The sequence below is a fragment of the Convolutriloba macropyga genome, chromosome 3 (genome assembly GCF_964194025.1).
Source record: "Convolutriloba macropyga chromosome 3, txConMacr16.3, whole genome shotgun sequence".
NCBI lineage: Eukaryota > Metazoa > Xenacoelomorpha > Acoela > Convolutidae > Convolutriloba > Convolutriloba macropyga.
The window spans coordinates 55,470,529-55,488,705 of record NC_134470.1 but is presented as its reverse complement, the minus strand read 5'-3'; the positions used below and the strand labels follow the sequence as shown (position 1 = coordinate 55,488,705).

General features: G+C 37.5%; 1 protein-coding gene across 1 annotated transcript; it reads right to left on the bottom strand.

The window, feature by feature from the left end:
• Positions 1-6,086: 6,086 nt before the first annotated feature.
• On the bottom strand, positions 6,087-13,840 carry LOC142336296 (synaptobrevin homolog YKT6-like). The gene is made up of 3 exons (XM_075385012.1): positions 12,755-13,840; positions 12,455-12,628; positions 6,087-7,390 (listed from the first exon to the last, which is right to left on the bottom strand). The coding sequence occupies exons 1-3, from the start codon at positions 12,935-12,937 to the stop codon at positions 7,181-7,183; spliced, it is 567 nt and encodes a 188-aa protein (XP_075241127.1). The 5' UTR covers positions 12,938-13,840; the 3' UTR covers positions 6,087-7,180.
• Between the last annotated feature and the right edge of the window lie 4,337 nt (positions 13,841-18,177).

Genomic DNA, 18,177 nt, shown 5'->3' with positions numbered 1-18,177 from the left:
AACGAAAGGGTTGACGGTGAATGGTTCGAAATCTTGTTGTTCTCTTGGTTTCACAGTAACTTCAACAACCCTAGTATCAACTACTTCTTCGGTATTAATACCCTTGACAGTTAGCTTTAGTGCTTTACCGTGCAAACCGAGTCTATCTGCGAGACTACCGGCCACCCAAGAGTTACTGCAGGCGGTATCACACAAAACTAAAGCCTTGGTATCTAAACCGGACGAATTGACCAACTGCAATTCAGTCACCTGAAGGAGCCCATTAACATCAGTAACAGATGACATTGTTGTGGTCTTATTAGGCTGGAGTTGGCTAGAAGTTGCTTTACTTTGACCTGTGTTGCCAGAAGGTTGAATGGTATTGGAATTTGTCGACTGTTTTGTTGGGAAAACCCTATCTGCTCCATGCAATAGTGAGTTATGCGAACTATTACACCCTTCTGCTCGGCACTTTCTTGGTTGAGGACACTGGCGGAATGTGTGCTTATCACGTAAGCACGAAAAGCAAAGTTTATTATCGGCCACCAACTTAGCTCTCTGGGTTGGGGTCTTTTCTTTGAAAACTCGACACTCCCATAGCCGGTGGCTACCTTTGCATACAATGCATCGAAAGTAAGTATTTGTGGAAGCAGATGGCATTTGCTTCTTTGTTTCCCTTTGTTGCAAATTTGATGCAAACACTTTTGAGGCTGTTTTGGTCTTGGTTACTGAAGTGATGTTCTCTTCAGGTTTGGCCTTGGCTGCGCTTTGTTTCATAAGATCATGGGCCTCAGCCTTTTCTTTAAGCCAATCGTTAAAGTCAAGGAGGGTAGGCTTAACCCAGTGCTTCTTAACCGTAAAGAGTGACCATGACTCTTTCATGTTTGGTGGTAACTTCTGTACCGCTTGGTTAAGTAGGGAAGCGCTCTTCAAGTCAGCATCATATGATAGTGACTTGAAAACCCCAACGAGGCTGGATATGGCTGCAGAATAGTTAATGATGTTATCACTATTGTGCATTTTAAGAGGCGGAAAGTTGCTTAGTTTATCCAAGTGTGCACTTACGACTGCCTGTGGCTGGCCAAATTTACGTTCCAAAGTCCTTAGTGCATCCTTGTACATTAAACCACAGTAAGCAAACTCGGCGATTGCAATCTTTGCTTTACCAGTGACGAGTGTCTTAAGGTATGTCAATTTAACGTCATCAGTGAGCGTTTGCGAGTCGATCGCGCTTTTGAATTGACCATACCACTCATGCCACTTTAATGGGTCGCCATTAAACTCTGCAAGTTTCCACTCGGGCAAAGGGTCGTTTCTCTTGCTTGTTATTGCATCAGCTAATTCCCTAATCAATGACGCATTGTCATGTATCGGAGGGGCAGGTGCAGACACATGCGGACCGCTCCAACTCAACGGAGTGGGCCCAACATAGGGGTATGTTGGCTGAAAAACCGGAGTGGCTAAACCAGGTACAACATTAGTAGTCGCGATCAGGTTTTCCTGCTGCGCGCCTAACGGTGATTGCATATCAATCAAAGGGGGCGAATTGTGATAGATTCGTGGTGGAACATAAGTGCTTGATGGTGCGATATGGGCGTGTACATTTGGAGGCAGACTATTCACGGTGGTTGTGTTTTGATTGACTATTGACGGTCTGTGCTGTGGAAACCGCCAATGACTCATATTTGGCACAAAGTTCTGGCCAAGAGGGATATTGGGCATAGTTAGGAAAGGAGGAGCAACAGAACGTATTACTTTGTTTACTCGGTTATTATTATTCTGAAATGTTTTGACGAGAGGCTGATTATCCAAAGTGACTTGTGGGATGGGAGCAGTGAGGTTAGGTGCGAAGACTGGGTTCGGAATGGGAAGGACGTTAGGATGAGCGGGTTCGGAGTTGTGCTGTTGAATGTTTGGACTTGGTGGGGCGCTTGGGTTCAGGGGAACGTTGATTGTGGGGGCTGGATGATTTGTCGAAAAAGGAGGAAGAGTGGCGTTTGGTGCTCGGGGGACACAATTAATTTGTTGTCGGGAGCATATTTGCTGGGCCAAATTATTCTTCGGCAGACTTGATGTTTCAGGTCCCCTGGATTGTGCGTGTGGAAAAAACTCGGATGCATTATTTTGATTTTCTTGTGGTGCGAACGTCTGTGGAATCGGCTGTTGAATGGGTGGTGAAGAAGCCTCTGGGGCGTGTACAGAAGGCGGCTGACTATCCGCGGTTCCTTGATTAGTTATGCTTGGAAGCGCCATGCCTTGCTGGCCTGTTTGATCCATTTGCGCTCTTAGGTGCGCCTGGTACAACGCCTGTGTGTTAGCAGCAGCCAAAAAATTTTCAGGTGGGGTGTAATAAGGGTCGAGTTGCTGCAAGGTCTCATTGCTTAAAATGTAATTGCCTCGACAATTTTTTGGAATAGAATGCCTTGAAATTTCAGTGTTCTGATCTTCCACTGTTTTGCCGTTGTTGTGGCTAGGACATTCTGGAGGGTCAATCATAACCTGTGGTTCACTAGTTTTCTCCTCATTGTGAAAACTTAAAGCAAGTGAGGTGTTGATCCAATCTTGGACAGCCTTTTCACTTCTCATTGAGCTCCTAGCACTTGCAGTTGTTTCAGATTGGCTACCTTTAGAAACGGCGTCCAGCAATTCAAATTCTTGCAGAGTTGCCTCTGCCAACCGTTTCCTGTTGTTTTCCTCCAGTTCATCTAATTCCATTTGCTTTTTCTGTTTAGCAAGACGAATGGCTGCCTCATTCTGTTTTTCAATTTCTTCGCGCTTCATTTTAGCAATTACGTAATCATGTTTACGCTGACTAGATGTTTTTGACGAGGTCATAATTGAGGGAAGTCTAGAACGAATGGAAGCCCTTGGTTCCTGGAACTCACTCACTTTATCATCAGCAGAGTTGATGTAGTTTCGTGCTGAAGTGAGTATCTTGTCATTCTTAGTTGTCATTGCTTCCAAGTAAGACTCTAATGAAGGCACAAGTGCACTTGGATCCTCTGTTTTTCCAGCAAATGCAATCAGGTCCTCATTTTTGTCTACAACGGACATAAATGCTTCGTTGCACTTTGTTACTAGGCGTTCAACTTTCACTCGCCTACTTCGACTGTTTATACAATGAAGGATATCTTTATGTATAGCATGCAATTCAGCCTCACGCTTTGACCTGGCAGCGTACAACTTTTTGACTTTTTGATCAAGACTATTAGACATCAGGATGTTATTATTTCCAAAGACCAGCAATCCTACCACTGCACACGGTTATAATTTATATGCACACTCCAAACAAACCTAATACAAGCAAAACGAACCCAACGCAAAGGACACCAAACACAGAACACTGTAGACAGTCTGTAAAACAAACCACCCAAAGAGCAAAGAAGGTCGTCGAGCACACTGTGCCCAACAAAAACAGAAGTGGAGCGCTGAACGCTATGCGCTCAACGCGGAGGGAGGCAAAGGACACACGGGAAGTCGAGCGAGCAACGCGCGACGAAACGGAGACGTTACGGACGGAAAGTCGAGCGAGCAACGCGCGACGCGACGGAAACGTGACAGACGAGAAGTCGAGCGAGCAGTGCGCGACGGAACGGAAACGGGACGTGCGGGAAAGCGGGTGGAAAACGCGCTACGCAACGAAACGGGACGGTGGGAGAGAACGGGGGGGAAATGAGGTTGGATAGAACTATGTTAGCAGACCACAGCAAAAACTCAAGCAAACAACCTAGCCTTAACTCCAGAACAAACTTAAGTCACACCCTAGGAAGAAGGAGAGAAGCTACTGCAAGACAATCTAATATAATTCATAATGGGTCTATAACGACAAATTTAACGACAAACTATTTTACGGCAATGCAGTAGTACACTAAAAGGATGAAAAAGTCGAGAAATTTACTAGCCGTCACTCCAGAATAAACTTGAGTCACATCCTAGCAAAACCCAAACCACAGCAAACAATCAGCATACTAGCGGTATTAAACAAACTACAGCAAAATTAAATAAACTGCAATAGTATATTTGTAGACTAAGATAGTTAGGAAAGTCAAGAAACAATCCAGCCGTAACTCGAGAATAAACTTAAGTCACACCCTAGAAGGCAACAAGATCAAACCAACTAGCAATCATTCGGTTACACACAAACATACAACAGTAAAATCATTATACTACAACAGGAAGGTTAGTATATTGGTAAAGTTGAAAAGTCGAAGGACAATCCAGCCGTAACTCGAGAATAAACTTAAGTCACACCCTAGAAAGCAAAAAGACCTACACAACAAACCAGCATACTAGCATACTCAACATAATACAGCAAAAACAACAACAGACAACATGACATATGACATACTACATCGAAATCCGGAAAAGTAGCGAAAAAAAAGGAAAGCAACGTTTTGGGAGCGCGACGTTATTAAAAAAAACGGGACACGGAGAATTGAAAGGTTAAAGGACAAAAAGGACGCTGACGAAAAACGGTACGTAAACGAGCGATGAGAAAAATTATGGGAACTCGATAATTTTGTGTAGGCCGGAGGTTGTAAAAATTTTCACAACTTGTTTGTGTTTATTGAGTTTCACTCAATTTACGAACCTTCTTGATGAGAAAAATGATTTTTTTGACAAATTTGTCAAATTTTTTTGCCTTTGTCCAATTTTTTCTATTTTTGGTCAACATTTCTGCAATTTTTTGAATACGGAACGGTAATCCAGTAAATTGGACGGTTTTAAACTCAAAAATACGGTTTATCAATTTTCGGTATTGATTATCTAAAGTTTTTTGGAATTGACTCAAAATTGACCAAAAATTTTCAAAATTGAACAATTTAGCCTTATTTTCTCTCAATTTTCTCTATATCAGAGGTTATTTTTGATATACGAACCGACTATAACATTTTTCTCGAACTTTTGGTAAATCGGCCAAAAATTATCAAAATCGATGTTTTTTTGTCTCTAAAATTGTTTTTTGTGGGCCCCCTTACCAATCTTTTCTACAACTATTCGTTTAATTCTACCAATCCATTATCCAGAAAAAAATTCACGGGTTGGGTTTCTTGCCGTCTAAATTCAAATTATTTATACTGCAGGGAAGTGTTTCAAAAATTTTGTCTCACAGTTTCCTTCGAAGTTGAGATCAGCATCGCACGTTTCCTATCTCCACCTGCCTGAAAAGTTGACTGTACTGATAATTTTCCAGTGGGTTTATTTAGTAACTCCTTTTGTTCCGGTCACTCTTCTGTTGCAACTCTCTCCCTTGATCTTGTAAAAAAAGCTTGTGCATCGATTCTACTCAACGACGATTTTTAGTTGATAATATAACAGCAAATGTAGAGGTAAACTATCCCCTGCACTTGTGCTTCGATTGTTGGGTTATTATGTCGGCCGTCGTCATGAAAGCGAAATATGAAATAGTGAGCTAGAAAATAAAAGTCCTACTAAGGGAATTAAACTGATATGACCGGAAAAGAGCCAAATGTACTTATTTAGATGTCAAGTAAGGCAAAAGAGGGCTGTTTGCGTTTCCGTTCTTCACTGAGGGGAAACGTGTTCTTCAACGTAACATTAAGGTAATCGCGGTACCATATTAACTCAGTAAAAACTGTAGTTCGAGGATTCGATTCGCTTTTTTCGACATATAGAAAGCATTACAACGTGTAAGCATTATCCGTGTACAAAGCAACAAGTGGCACTTAGACGGCAAGATTTTTTTGTTGTTCATTTAACAGGTTTTTTCGTCTGATGTTATTGACGTCAAATCAGTTCGTATTCAATCGGCAATTGTCTAGAAAACCTAAAAATATTAAGCCGAAAACCAGCTTAATCGATACATATAGTGGTTATATTTACTTAAAATTAGGTTAAATGAACTTTTTCGGAACTTTCTACGTATATTAGAACGTATTTAATTCTTATTTTAAAGTTTAGAAATACTCGAATCTGATTGGCTAAAATTCGTTGTTTTATTTACTTCGTAACAAACACCGCCAACGAATTAATGCGTTAAAATTGATAAGAAACTAATTAAGACAAATTTACTGAGCTACCGTAGTGTAATGGCGAAATTGATTCTTTTCTCCTTTTGACAGGTTTTGAATATTCAACAGAAAAACTAGAGAAAATTTAACGTTAATTTGAATTCCCGTTCACTTCAATAGGTAGGAAACTAAACCAATATCGTAAAAGCAAACAGCACTAATTACATTAGATTGACTCACAATCCATCTAAACAATTGTACGTCAATTGTAGCTAATATCAGAATGCTGATAATATAGATAAAACAGCACGAAAATTGTTCTCTGCGCTCTTCTTTGACCAAAAAAAGGAGGGAACTGCAGTCCCCTTCCCCTGGTGGATTATGCCCGCGTCCATAATGTCTTTTAAAAACCTTATGATAACTAAAATTGTAAGGGCTAGCGACACCTTATATTATTAGGCTCTGCAAATCATAATCAGTTCAAAACACGCAATATTATGCTCACATTGTGTAATGAAAACAAATTTTGTTCACGGGGAAAGGAAACAGTTTCAAAATGACATAATAAATACTTGAACGCTTTTAAATAAGATTGTCTTTCCAAGTTATGTTCACTAAAGTTTACAATTGGAATTTCTTTCTTTCATGCTATGCAGTTATATTGATATTGATTTATTTGCAGAAAATCTTTGGATATCTGGCAAGTATTTCACACTATAGTCCAATAATTTACAGCAATATTTTGACAATTAAATCATATACATCAGCGAGCATCATAATAAATAGGAAGATAGTTGCAGACACCTGGTAGTGATAAACCTTTCAACTTTTCTGTACCATCTTTCCTATATTCGTAAAATCTTTTTTTTACATCTTTGCCAGAAGTGCTGTCCAAAACACTATGAAACAATTTTGAATAAGAATTTTTAACCAGATGAAAATTTAACAGTTGGTATTTTCAGATGTAATCGTAATAAAAAAAAAATGCGTGGGGGCAATAGTAACGAACGCCATCTTTTCGATTTTAAGACATCACCACAATATAAATGGCAAGAAAAATCTCAGTTATGTAAGCGTGATTTCATATTTCTGATACAAATAATGTAACTCTAATGGTTTTGTTTTCCATCAACTAGTTCGAATCAAGAAAGGGACGAGAACATTGGGTTTTCAAAGATGGGCGCTCATTTAAAATAAGCCCAGCAACTATCTTTGATTTTTCAGACAATCTAATAGCCACAGCAAGAGTTGGTCTTCTTGGCAGTTGTGTAAAACTGTTTGGAGTTCGCTGAAAGTGCGTCGGATTGCGCCACTAAACCGTCTAGCTTCTCGCCTCTGTTCAGCATCGACTCAATAGTCGAATGCAGGACAACTTTGGTCGTCTCATCGAGCTCACGCTGCACTTTCAAAACGGAATCGACCTCGTGTGGGTCTTGATACTAAAATAAATATATTAATTTACTTGTTTAATTTGCGAGTCAAAAATAGAATCCCTATATTTTTAATTATGAGTAGACTGGTTTTTTCGCCATCACCATGGAAACTTGTTTCAACAAATAGCAGAAACAAGATCAAAGTCGCTGCCCAAAAAACGCTGAAAGGAAAGTAAGCCGAGGTGCGAGGAAGCTGAATTTTATATAATCTTTCAGATATAAAAACTTAGTTTTTCAAGTTTGTAATGTATTCCAGTGCACCAATCAAAATACGTCATTCTTGGACCATCCAATGGTTGTCAGACTCAAAGAGCTGCTCCCGTAAAATTTCCAGCTTACCTGAACTTTTTCAAAAACCAGCTTGTTTGTCTATCGGCTTTTTTAACCGGCACCAGTTTTTTTTTGTTTAGCATTGGAGGTATCAAATCCCATAATAACGTAGACTTAATTTAAATAAGCTAATTACTAAAATTTTTTGACAGGCAAAACTTAAATTTTGATTGTTTAATTTTTAGAGGCTTTGCCAACCATGAGCAGCAACATTATGTAATAATTAAGAAGAAAGATACCAACAATTGGAGGCAAGAATTCTTGGAGGATACAATGAAGATAAGCAAAAATTGGATGAAAGAAAGTTTTTCTGACATCTGATATACCAAAAAAATGACTCCATTTTTTTACTCAGAGTCTACTTGTGAAAAACCTATTGAAAAAGAAAAAATTTTGATCAAACGGTCGGTTTTTGAGAAAATTGAATGTACGCATTTTGGCTATGAATTGCAACAAGGAGGCTCGTTAATGTGCGTTCGCACATGATGTTCCGGCCCGCGCTCATCTAAATTTTTCACTTAACTGTCAACTCTCGATGATGAGAAATAGATAAAAGTTGACAAATATAACAAAATCTACAAAGTTTAAAAAAATGCTTGGAAATAGTATCATAAACTTTAGGGCTATTTGCTAAAAACTTACTGCAGTAAAATCTTTTTTCGACTCTCAGTTAGAAGTTTATGAAAGCTCTCAGCAATTTACGACAACATAAAGAAAAAAAACAGTCGAAGACAGCAAATTGGAAAAAATGACAGAAATGTGTCTCAGCCGTTAAAAAATGAAATATTCAGTTAAAAACTTTTTAATTTTCAATTATTTTTTCAACACCAATGGAATTTTTTTAACATTTTGACTTCAAAACAAACAACAAATATGAACAAATGAAAGTCAATAAATTTAAAGTTAAATTATGCCTCGATGTGAAAGCAATAATTTGTGTCATTCTTAAATCATCAATAAGTCATCACAATAAGTCGTATGACTATGAGAACGGCAACAAATACAGGCAAAAACAAAAAAATCAGTAGAAAATTGCAAGAAGACAGTGTCGAAGTCATTAGAACCATACGTTTTGCTCTGAAACACTAATCTGTGACCAATTGAACGTCTTCACTAAGCCAATGTGAACTATTAAAAATAGGATTATGTGATAAGATTTCAATGGGAAACAAAATTCAGAAAAAAACGAAAATTTAAAAATTATGAAAAGTCGTAACATCGAAGTCGTAAAGACAATATTTAGAAGACAAAACCACTGAACAGATTAATTTTGGTTGCAGTAGAAAGGCAGTGGGCCCTGTCAATAATGAGACTGACTTAAAGTTCACCTAAACAAGTTTAACATCTGTTAATGTTCAAAAAAAAAATTCGAAATATTATTCTTAAAATTATCCGTTAGCTGGCCACTCAAATTACTAAATAGGTTCACTTATTGCTCTTCAGGAAGCCTATTGCACTTTTAGTCGACGAGTCTATGCCATTGGACAAAAAATTTTACTAAAATCTCGAAAAAAAAAAACAAAATTTAAATAAAAATTACCAAAACTCATAGTCGGAGCCATAAAAAACATGAGCGATTCGTTCATTGAAAACGAATTATTTGTTCATTGGGCATCATTTGACTGTAAATGAGGTTTGTCATCAACAGAACCATGATTTCAAAAGTGACCAGTCTCCAAGTGACTTGAAAAAATATAAAATGGTTTTTAAAATAACAGCTCTCAAAAACAAATCGAATTTCTTTTGATAGCAAACTTCCCTATGAGCCGAAAACTAGCGTCTTTATGACGTTTTGGCTGTTAGAAACACAAAATTGTTCCATTTGTATTATAAAATGTAATTTTGAAGTAATATTTTGTAAAAAAAATCTTAATTTGAACAAAAATTACGCTAAGGTGAACAAAATCACCAAACATCACGTTCACACAAAACTTTAAACCTCGATAACTTCTCAAAGAAAACGAAATTCAAAAAATCTTTTTAATTCCAAACTCTACGCTGGACGAGCTTTTTAGTGATACCACTCACATTTCCCTACGATGAATATATCGATCGGCCAAAATTGTCTGAACAAAAAAAACCCATTTGAGTATATAGTTCCTCCCCCCCCCCACAAGTGCGGTCGCAACAAAAATGCGGTAAGATTGGCTCATTTTTCTTTTGACTTTTAGTTAACACAGTGCCACTTCATTAAATTGAAACCAACAATGCAATAATTTCAGCTGCTTGATATTAATAGCTCTAGAGAGCAATTTATATTCTAGAGAGCAATTTATATTCTAGAGAGCAATTTATAAGAATTAATAAATTTTCAAACAACAAAACATAAAAACGATCCTTGAATCATTTCTATTAGGGAATACACCAACGCTGCTTATCATTCATTAGTGGCACAATGTCTCATTTAGAAATTGGAAGTAAAATAGCAAAATTATATATTTCATACTTCGATTTGGAGTATCCCAGAACAAATTTTAGGAGATGAAACCACTTGCATCATTTGTTTCAGATTTTGCACCAAAATGACTTATAGCTTAATTTACAAGCAGTTTTGTCGGTTCCCAAAAACAAACATCTTCAAATCTTCTTAAATGTTTTTGCTTCACCTGACTTCCATTTGCCAGATTTTAAACTTCTTCTCATAAACAAACACCATAAAATTTTCAGACCAAAAAATTCCCAAAACTAAAAACGGAACGGTCTCTTAATTGATTTCACCTCTTCATACATTTCAGCTTTGAAAGTGAAGCATTTTTATTTAAAAAAACATAACCCACTAATGTTGCAAGAATTGCTCTCGAACGGCTAGTGGGAGCTCTAATCAACTGCAGCCTGCTTCCGTGGCGGAAGTGTAGCCCTAATGCGACTAAGAAATTCACTAAGGGGCTTCAAATAACCTCATTAGAGGTTAATATAAACCACTATTAAGATTTAAAGTGAAAAAATGGCACCAGTTTCGGCGCACGTATCATTTGACTTTCAGCATTAAATTGCCACCGATTGAGTTCAGCTGCTAGAAAATATAAGAGAGAAGTTTAGATTACGCAAAACGCAGAAAGTCAAGGGCTCGAAAGTAACTCAAAAAATAAAAAAACGGTCAAGTGAAAATTTTGCATAAAAAGACAAACGTTTACAATAATTGCTTCTCTTCGCGGGCAATTAAAATTTATCAACATAGCCGACTGACTGCCGGAATAGTTGCGAAAAAATAGACTTGCGTGCCTTGTAATGGAGACAGAAACATATCTGAATTGAAAAAAACGGGGACGCTCAAAAAGCTCTGTAAAAAAACATTCCGCGATAAATTAATAAAGATTGTTAAACTCATTCCCAAGAAGCCTTTTTTATTAGGGACCTTGATTACACATGAGTCCCTTTGACCTTATACTAACTCAAATTAAACTTCACGTATGATCATAGCAGGACAAGTCCTGACGTACAATTCAAAAAAATTCATTGACTAAACAAAAACTAGACCTAGAAAAGTCTAAGTGAATTGGGAAAACCATTTCCAAAAAAAAATCAGATCAAAAAAATTTAATAAACACTGAAAATCAATATCAAAATGCCGCATGTGAACAAAAAAACAACAAGCAAGAAAGAGAAATCTGGTTCAAATAAAAAACTAGGCCTAGAATGAACTATGAATGGATTGGGAAAACCATTTACAAAAAAAATCCTATCCAAAAAATCGAAAAACAGTAAAAATCAAAGTGAAATTGCCGCATGTGAACAAAAAACCACAAGCGAGAAAGCAAATTTTTCTTCAGACACCGTTTTCTCACTCTACTTTAAAATAAGAGTGATAAAATTTCACGCCGCAAAACCTCTCGCTTTTTTGCTCCACTTCCTCTTTCGGTGTGACCATAATCACTACTCCAATTTGACTTCAAAAATCATGAAAATGTGTGAACAGATCTTAAGAAAACCCTCAATACAATTCAAATTCTAAAAACCAAGAGCACCACAATATAGCTCCGCTCAGCTTACAGCTATAGTAACTCTTTTGTTGAAAGAATACACAGCCGTTTCAAAAAAAATAAACCGCCTCTCGTCGGACTATTTCCTCTCAACCGACAGGCGAAGGGTTTGCTTTGGTCGTACCCAGCACCTGTTAATCCCATTTCAAGACGGAAAGCAACTTAAATTGCTCAAGCGAGCGAAAGAAAGTTCTAGCTAAGTAAAAAAAGAAAGCCACATGTTAACAATAATAACTTCTAAGTTCGTTCGAGAGCAATTAGGCAACTAAAAGAGGTACGCTATTTCAGCAATTGTCTAACAAAAAATTCATCGGAACAAATTGTATGATTCTCTCAGTGTTACAATTGACCTGCTTTATGATGTATGTAGTTATAATTTGTCGAACAATCCTATGATAGGAACTAAAATAACTGCAGTTGTTATTAGCCCTCTGTAGTTAGACGATTGATAGCGATATAAAAATTAATTAGTGGATGAAAAATACAGAGCACCCATTCGTATCAAATAAAGATCCAACTCAAGGAGATTCAGAAGCGAAGACAATTAGGTTCAAGAAAAACGGATTAAACTTTTGAAGAAATAAAACGAAAACCCAAAGCACAAGAAATTTTCTCAAGTTTTGGAGAATATAAGGTTTAACCCTTTAAACTGAGGTTACAGGAAGTACAAATTGCAAAATTGTTACCAGCAAAGAGCATAGCACAATTTTCTGTAGCTCTTTGCAATGCAGATTTATTGTTCATAGTATTAATGACTTACTTTGATAAGCAGATTTTGAAGCCAGTCAGGACCAAGAGATGCACTCATTTTGTATTCCTCCAAAATTTTGACCAGCAATGTAAATGCAACTCTCTGTGGATATTCATTGTCCGAGATTAAAACTGAGGATAAAGCGTCAGATCTGACAAAGCAATGACAATAGTACTCTTTCTCCTAAAGGATAAAGTATCATTTCAGCAAATGCATGTGAACGCTAAATCAAAATTACAAAACCACAGCAAACTTATTATATTTTACGAAAACTCATCCACGGTTGCACCACGGACGTTTAATACACACCTGCACTCTAACACGCTGCTCTACATTAGTTCTGCTGACAATGACTTCTGATGTAAACTTGAGGAATTCACGAACAGTTTTGCGCTGAAAGAAGCTGAAACTTGTGAGATCTTCTGCTGCTATTAGAGTTTTACCACTCGAAGTCCCATTCTTTTCCAATACTGCAGCATAGAAAATTTTCATTTTCGCTACAGTAATATCTAGAATTATTGAATTATACCGCAAATTCAGTTAGAGATCGTCTTGTAATAACACTTCACTAAGAAAGTTATCTTGAGAAATCTTTGCTGACCGAAAGCTCTAAATTAGATCACAATTCCGTCACTTTATGCGCAATATTATACACATCACTGATGATAGCAAAGATCAAACATAAATTGATAGGTTGACAAACATATGATGAGCCATACAACAAATTGCTCATTGAAACCGACAGGGGCGGCAAAAGTAAGTAGAAGTAGTAGTAGATAGGCTTTAGGACGAGACCAGGTGTGAGATTCACCCTTCAGTTTTCAGCAATTTTCTTGGCAGGGTTACAGGAGCCACAGAGACAGAGAATTCGCCAGGTACAGGGTTCCATCTCATTGTAGCTCGCTCCTATCGAAGAATTCGTGATACATCTTTGTCAGTCTTGATTTCGTTAACTCATTCTCAGGTATGTGCTTGTTTAGGATGTTCATAAGTTGCGCAGTCCGTGTCCAAAAATTTTTATCGGTCTCCTTTAACCTGTTAAAAGGAACTTCGAAGTTATCGCTTTGCCCAGATTAGACTGAAAAAGGCTCTACTGCAAAAAAATTCAGTTTCAGCCCAATTTATCTGTTTGTTCTGTTAGCTACTTTTACTTCTCTGCAATCCTGGTGCTGACAGGAAACCCACGGCCTGATTAATACATGAAATTATAAAATACACTTTCCAAAATGAAGAAAGTTTTTAATAGCCCCCATTATAAAGCGATTGGATGCTATCGCCCGTCATGCCAAAGTTACTCAACAAAAAGAATAACAATCTTTATGACAAATGTCAACATCAGTTCAGTAGAAGATAACGCATTATTATGTAAACTATTATGTTTGAACCTCCCCCCTTTTTGTGGGCATACAACATTTACAGCTCTGGAGACGGACGTGCCAATTCTTGGCGTAGTAACGTGGTACAACAGATTATTTGTGAGTGCGGGTCATAAAAACACACAATGTGGCGCCAAAACAGTCAAACACCAAAACACCGGATCTAATGACGGCAAGCAACCAAGGATAATACCGAAAGTAATAAAAAAAACAAAGTCCTCAAAACACCAGGAAAAAATTCCGCTATAGCCAAGAGAAGGAGGACGAAACATCTTCAAGCCTGAAGCCTTCCAACAGATAAGACTAAGGTCAGGCGAAGTGCTCTCAAATGACCCGCGAACGATTGATTTCGTTAGTAGTTCGCTACGGTTGTGTTGCTAGCCTTTGGTTAATTGAAGGGGCGTAAAGGTGCAGCGGTGGTGGGGGTGAACGCACTGGGGGTATTGATTGAGGCAGCAACGCTGCGGTAGGAGGGTCAAATTCTAAGAACCGCCCTCCAGAAACTTCACCAAAACTTCTTGGGCAAATATGTCTTCAAGAAAAGACTACGAAGAATTAATTTTAGATCAATTTATAGATAATCTCTCAAATGTAGCTCCAAGTCAACAGGATGTGTTTTTATGCAACAATACAGAAATAGTTCTCAATTGTATAGTCTGTCCCTTAAAGTTGAAATAAGCGAACGTTCGAAAAACGCCAAAAACGTGCAATTGAGCATTTATGTGGTCATTTCAATGTCAATGTTTTTTTTCCATTAAGCCTTCATTCATCAATTTTTTGTGCATGTTTTAAACTTGAACTTTGACCTTTGAATTCTGTTTTGTGGCTTTTGAAACGTTCGCTTATTTCAACTTTATGGGACACGCTATACCTACGACCGTTCGCTGTTCAAGAATTTTAGTATTAATAACAAACCTTGCTCTGACCATTTTCCAATTTGCACTCAAAAAAACTCTTACTTGATGCACCCATAATTCGAGCGAGTGACAAGTTTGCCTATAATAATACTGACTGGAAAGAGTTTAATTACAACCTTACAATTGATCCCTTCACTCCTTTTTGCTACAGTAATGTCGATTTTCTTCAGGAACAATTCTACACATGGCTACACAACAAAATAAGAGAAAATATACAGATTGTCCCTTAACATCGGGAAAGTTTACAACCATGGATCTCAAATGGAACATCCCATATGATAAATAAGTTAAACACTAAAACGCAAGTTCAAAAATCTAATCTCAGCTTCAAACTGAAGATTAAAAAATTAGAAGAAGAGGTTCGTAAAGCGGTTGATAATGATCTCTCAGTTTACGAAGCCGAAATTCTTGAAAGCCGACAATTCAGAAAAATACAAAAATATCTTTCATCAATTCGCAAAAATCCACAAGTACCTCCTATAAAGTTTTGGAAGGGTATGGAGCAAACCACAGATAAACAAAAAGCTGAGAACTTCAACTTCTTCTTTGTGAGCGTCTTTATTCACAAAACAGAAATACATGCTCAAAACAAAATCTTAATTTCATCAAAATTGATTCCACAAAAGTTTAAAACGTGCTCGAGGATCACAATATCTTCAAGTCGACTGGACCAGACGGAATTGGAAATTTACTGCTGAGAAACTGTAGTAGTTGAATCACAAAGTCAGTCACATTCCTGTACCAAAGAATATTGAAGAAGGGAACCTAGCCTACATATTGGAAAGCAAGCCAAATAAGTCCCATTTTCAAAGACGGTAATAAATCAGATATAACTTGCTTACGACCCCCAAGTCTTTTAAACTGCATGTCCAGGGTACTCGAGGAAATTATTTTTGTTGAAATATACGAATTAGTAAGACACCAGCTCTGCAAAAAACCATTTGGCTTCAGGAAAAATCGATCGGCAACTTTGCAGTTACTGTTATTTCTCGACACAGTGTACAAAAAATTTGTTAATCAAGCGATCAAAGACCTAAGCATCTTATAACTTGACTTTGCAAAATCTTTTGACACTTTACCACATTATATTCTGATACAAAAGCTTTATAAAATTGGCGTTGGAAGGTAGTTAATTCAATTCATATTGTCGTATCTAACGAATCGCAAACAATATGTGAAAATCAACAATGAGGTATCTGATTTGAATGAAGTCTCCAGTGGTGTCCCACAGGGTTCTATATTAGGACCTCTTTTCTTCATTATTTTCATCAACGACTTACCTGAACGCCTAACTGAAATAATTTGCTATGGTTTTTTGATGATATGAAACTGATAAGTGAGAAGCAATGCAATACTGGAACCACAGTATCTAGTTTGTCATCTTGGTGCAAAGAAAATCAAATGAGACTAAATTATAACAAAACTCACCTCCTTAACATCAAAGGAAACATAACGGCGTCCATTAACAACCATAAGCTAGATCAAGTAAAAAATCAACGAGATCTTGGGCTCTAAGTTTCAGAAAACATAAATTGGAATGAAAACCGCTCTTTTAGAAAACGAAAAGGTTTATATGCTTTCTTCAAGCTTAAAAGAAATATTTCTCAAAAATGTCAACAAAAATCTAAACTGAACGCCGATTTAGGTTACGTTGTACCGATGGTTACTTATTGATCACAGGCATGGTTCCCGAATAAGTTGCAAATGAAAGAAATTGAAAAATTACAAAAAATTGCCGCAAAATAGGTTTTGAGCGATGAGCAGAGCTATAAACAGCAACTTGTTACACTGAATTTGTTGCCTCTTAGCCTTAAGCTATATTGAAATGAACGATTTATTATACCTTATTGCTTTAAAACAAGGCAAATACGACGTTGAACTATCGAAGTTAGACAGTATTCAGGAAAGTACCACTCATCAACATAGCCGAGAAGAACTACAAATAAACAAAAATCGATTAGTAAGAAGCGACGAAAATTTTTTCCACCGGACAAAAATTCTCTAAAATTTAGTGCTCAAGGTTTATTCAAATTATGGTAGAAGCTGAAATAGGAATACAGTGTCAAAAAATTTTTGGCATTATTTAAGAACATTAATCAGAAACTTATGAATTTGGACAATTGAATGGTAATAATACCCTGAAGAACGAACTTCGAAGCTTAATCTACTACTACTACTACTACTACTACTACTACTACTACTACTACTACTACTACTACTACTACTACTACTACTACTACTACTACTACTACTACTACTACTACTACTACTACTACTACTACTATTACTACTACTACTACTACTACTACTACTACTACTACTACTACTACTACTACTACTACTACTACTACTACTACTATTACTACTACTGTTTCAACACTTTAATTCCAAATATGAAATAAAGGCACGGTTGGCAACAAATACAAACAAAACAAGAAGAGTTATTTGTTTGGTTATTCTGTGAAGTGCTGTACGACGAAATTGTTGAAGGCATTCTTTGACCCGGTTGCTGCTTTCTCCTGCAATCTGGTGAACGATACTTTGTTTCGTACACAGTCTCCTTCGATTTGACTCATCCACATTTTCCGTTGCCCCCCAGGAGCGCGTCTAGCATGGACGTATTGATCGGGCGGGTCCCAATCGAAGGCACTGCGGGCTAATCTTCCTGGTTCCATTCTCTGGATGTGTCCGTACCATTTTATCCGTTTGAGCATGATCATCGTGGATAGTTGGGGCATTCGTGATCTTGACATAATTTCTTCGTTCGTTGCTTTCTCCAGATATGACACACGTAGAATTCTCCAAAGACAACCAAATAGGAAACTCTCAAGTTTTCTTTCCATTAATTTCGAAAGAGTCCAAGTCTCTGAGCTGTACAGCACGGCTGATAAAACGAGTGCTTTGTACAAATTGCACTTGAGGTGCACGCTGAATTGCTTGCTCTTCCAGAGATTTTGGAAGTTAGCAAACCGTTGTCTACCTTCTGCAAGTTTGCAATTGACTTCCTGCAGGTCTCCATGCTTGAGGCTGACATATGATCCGAGATACTTGAACGCTTCTATGTTTTCAAACTCGTTTCCGAGAACATCTTGTACTTTGCAGGAAAACACGCGTGTGGCAACTGCTTTAGGTTTGCCACAGTATCTCGATTGGTGAACTTTTCGGCCATTGACTGTTTTGAACTTTCTTTCACACTTGTCACAGGTAAGGCTCGCCTCTAGTTGCTCGAACTTTGATTTGTCGACGACATTCTTTGACAAACCGGCTTTGCAGAATCTTGTTTGGTGCACTTTGCGTCCGGTAACTGTACTGAATTGCCGCTGACAATTCTGACATCTTAAAGACTCTTGGTCAGCCACCACTGACCAACTCTCATTTTCTAGCGACTCTGAATCTGCTACCGCAGGTTGTTGTTGTGAAGCTACCAACGCTGGCTTAG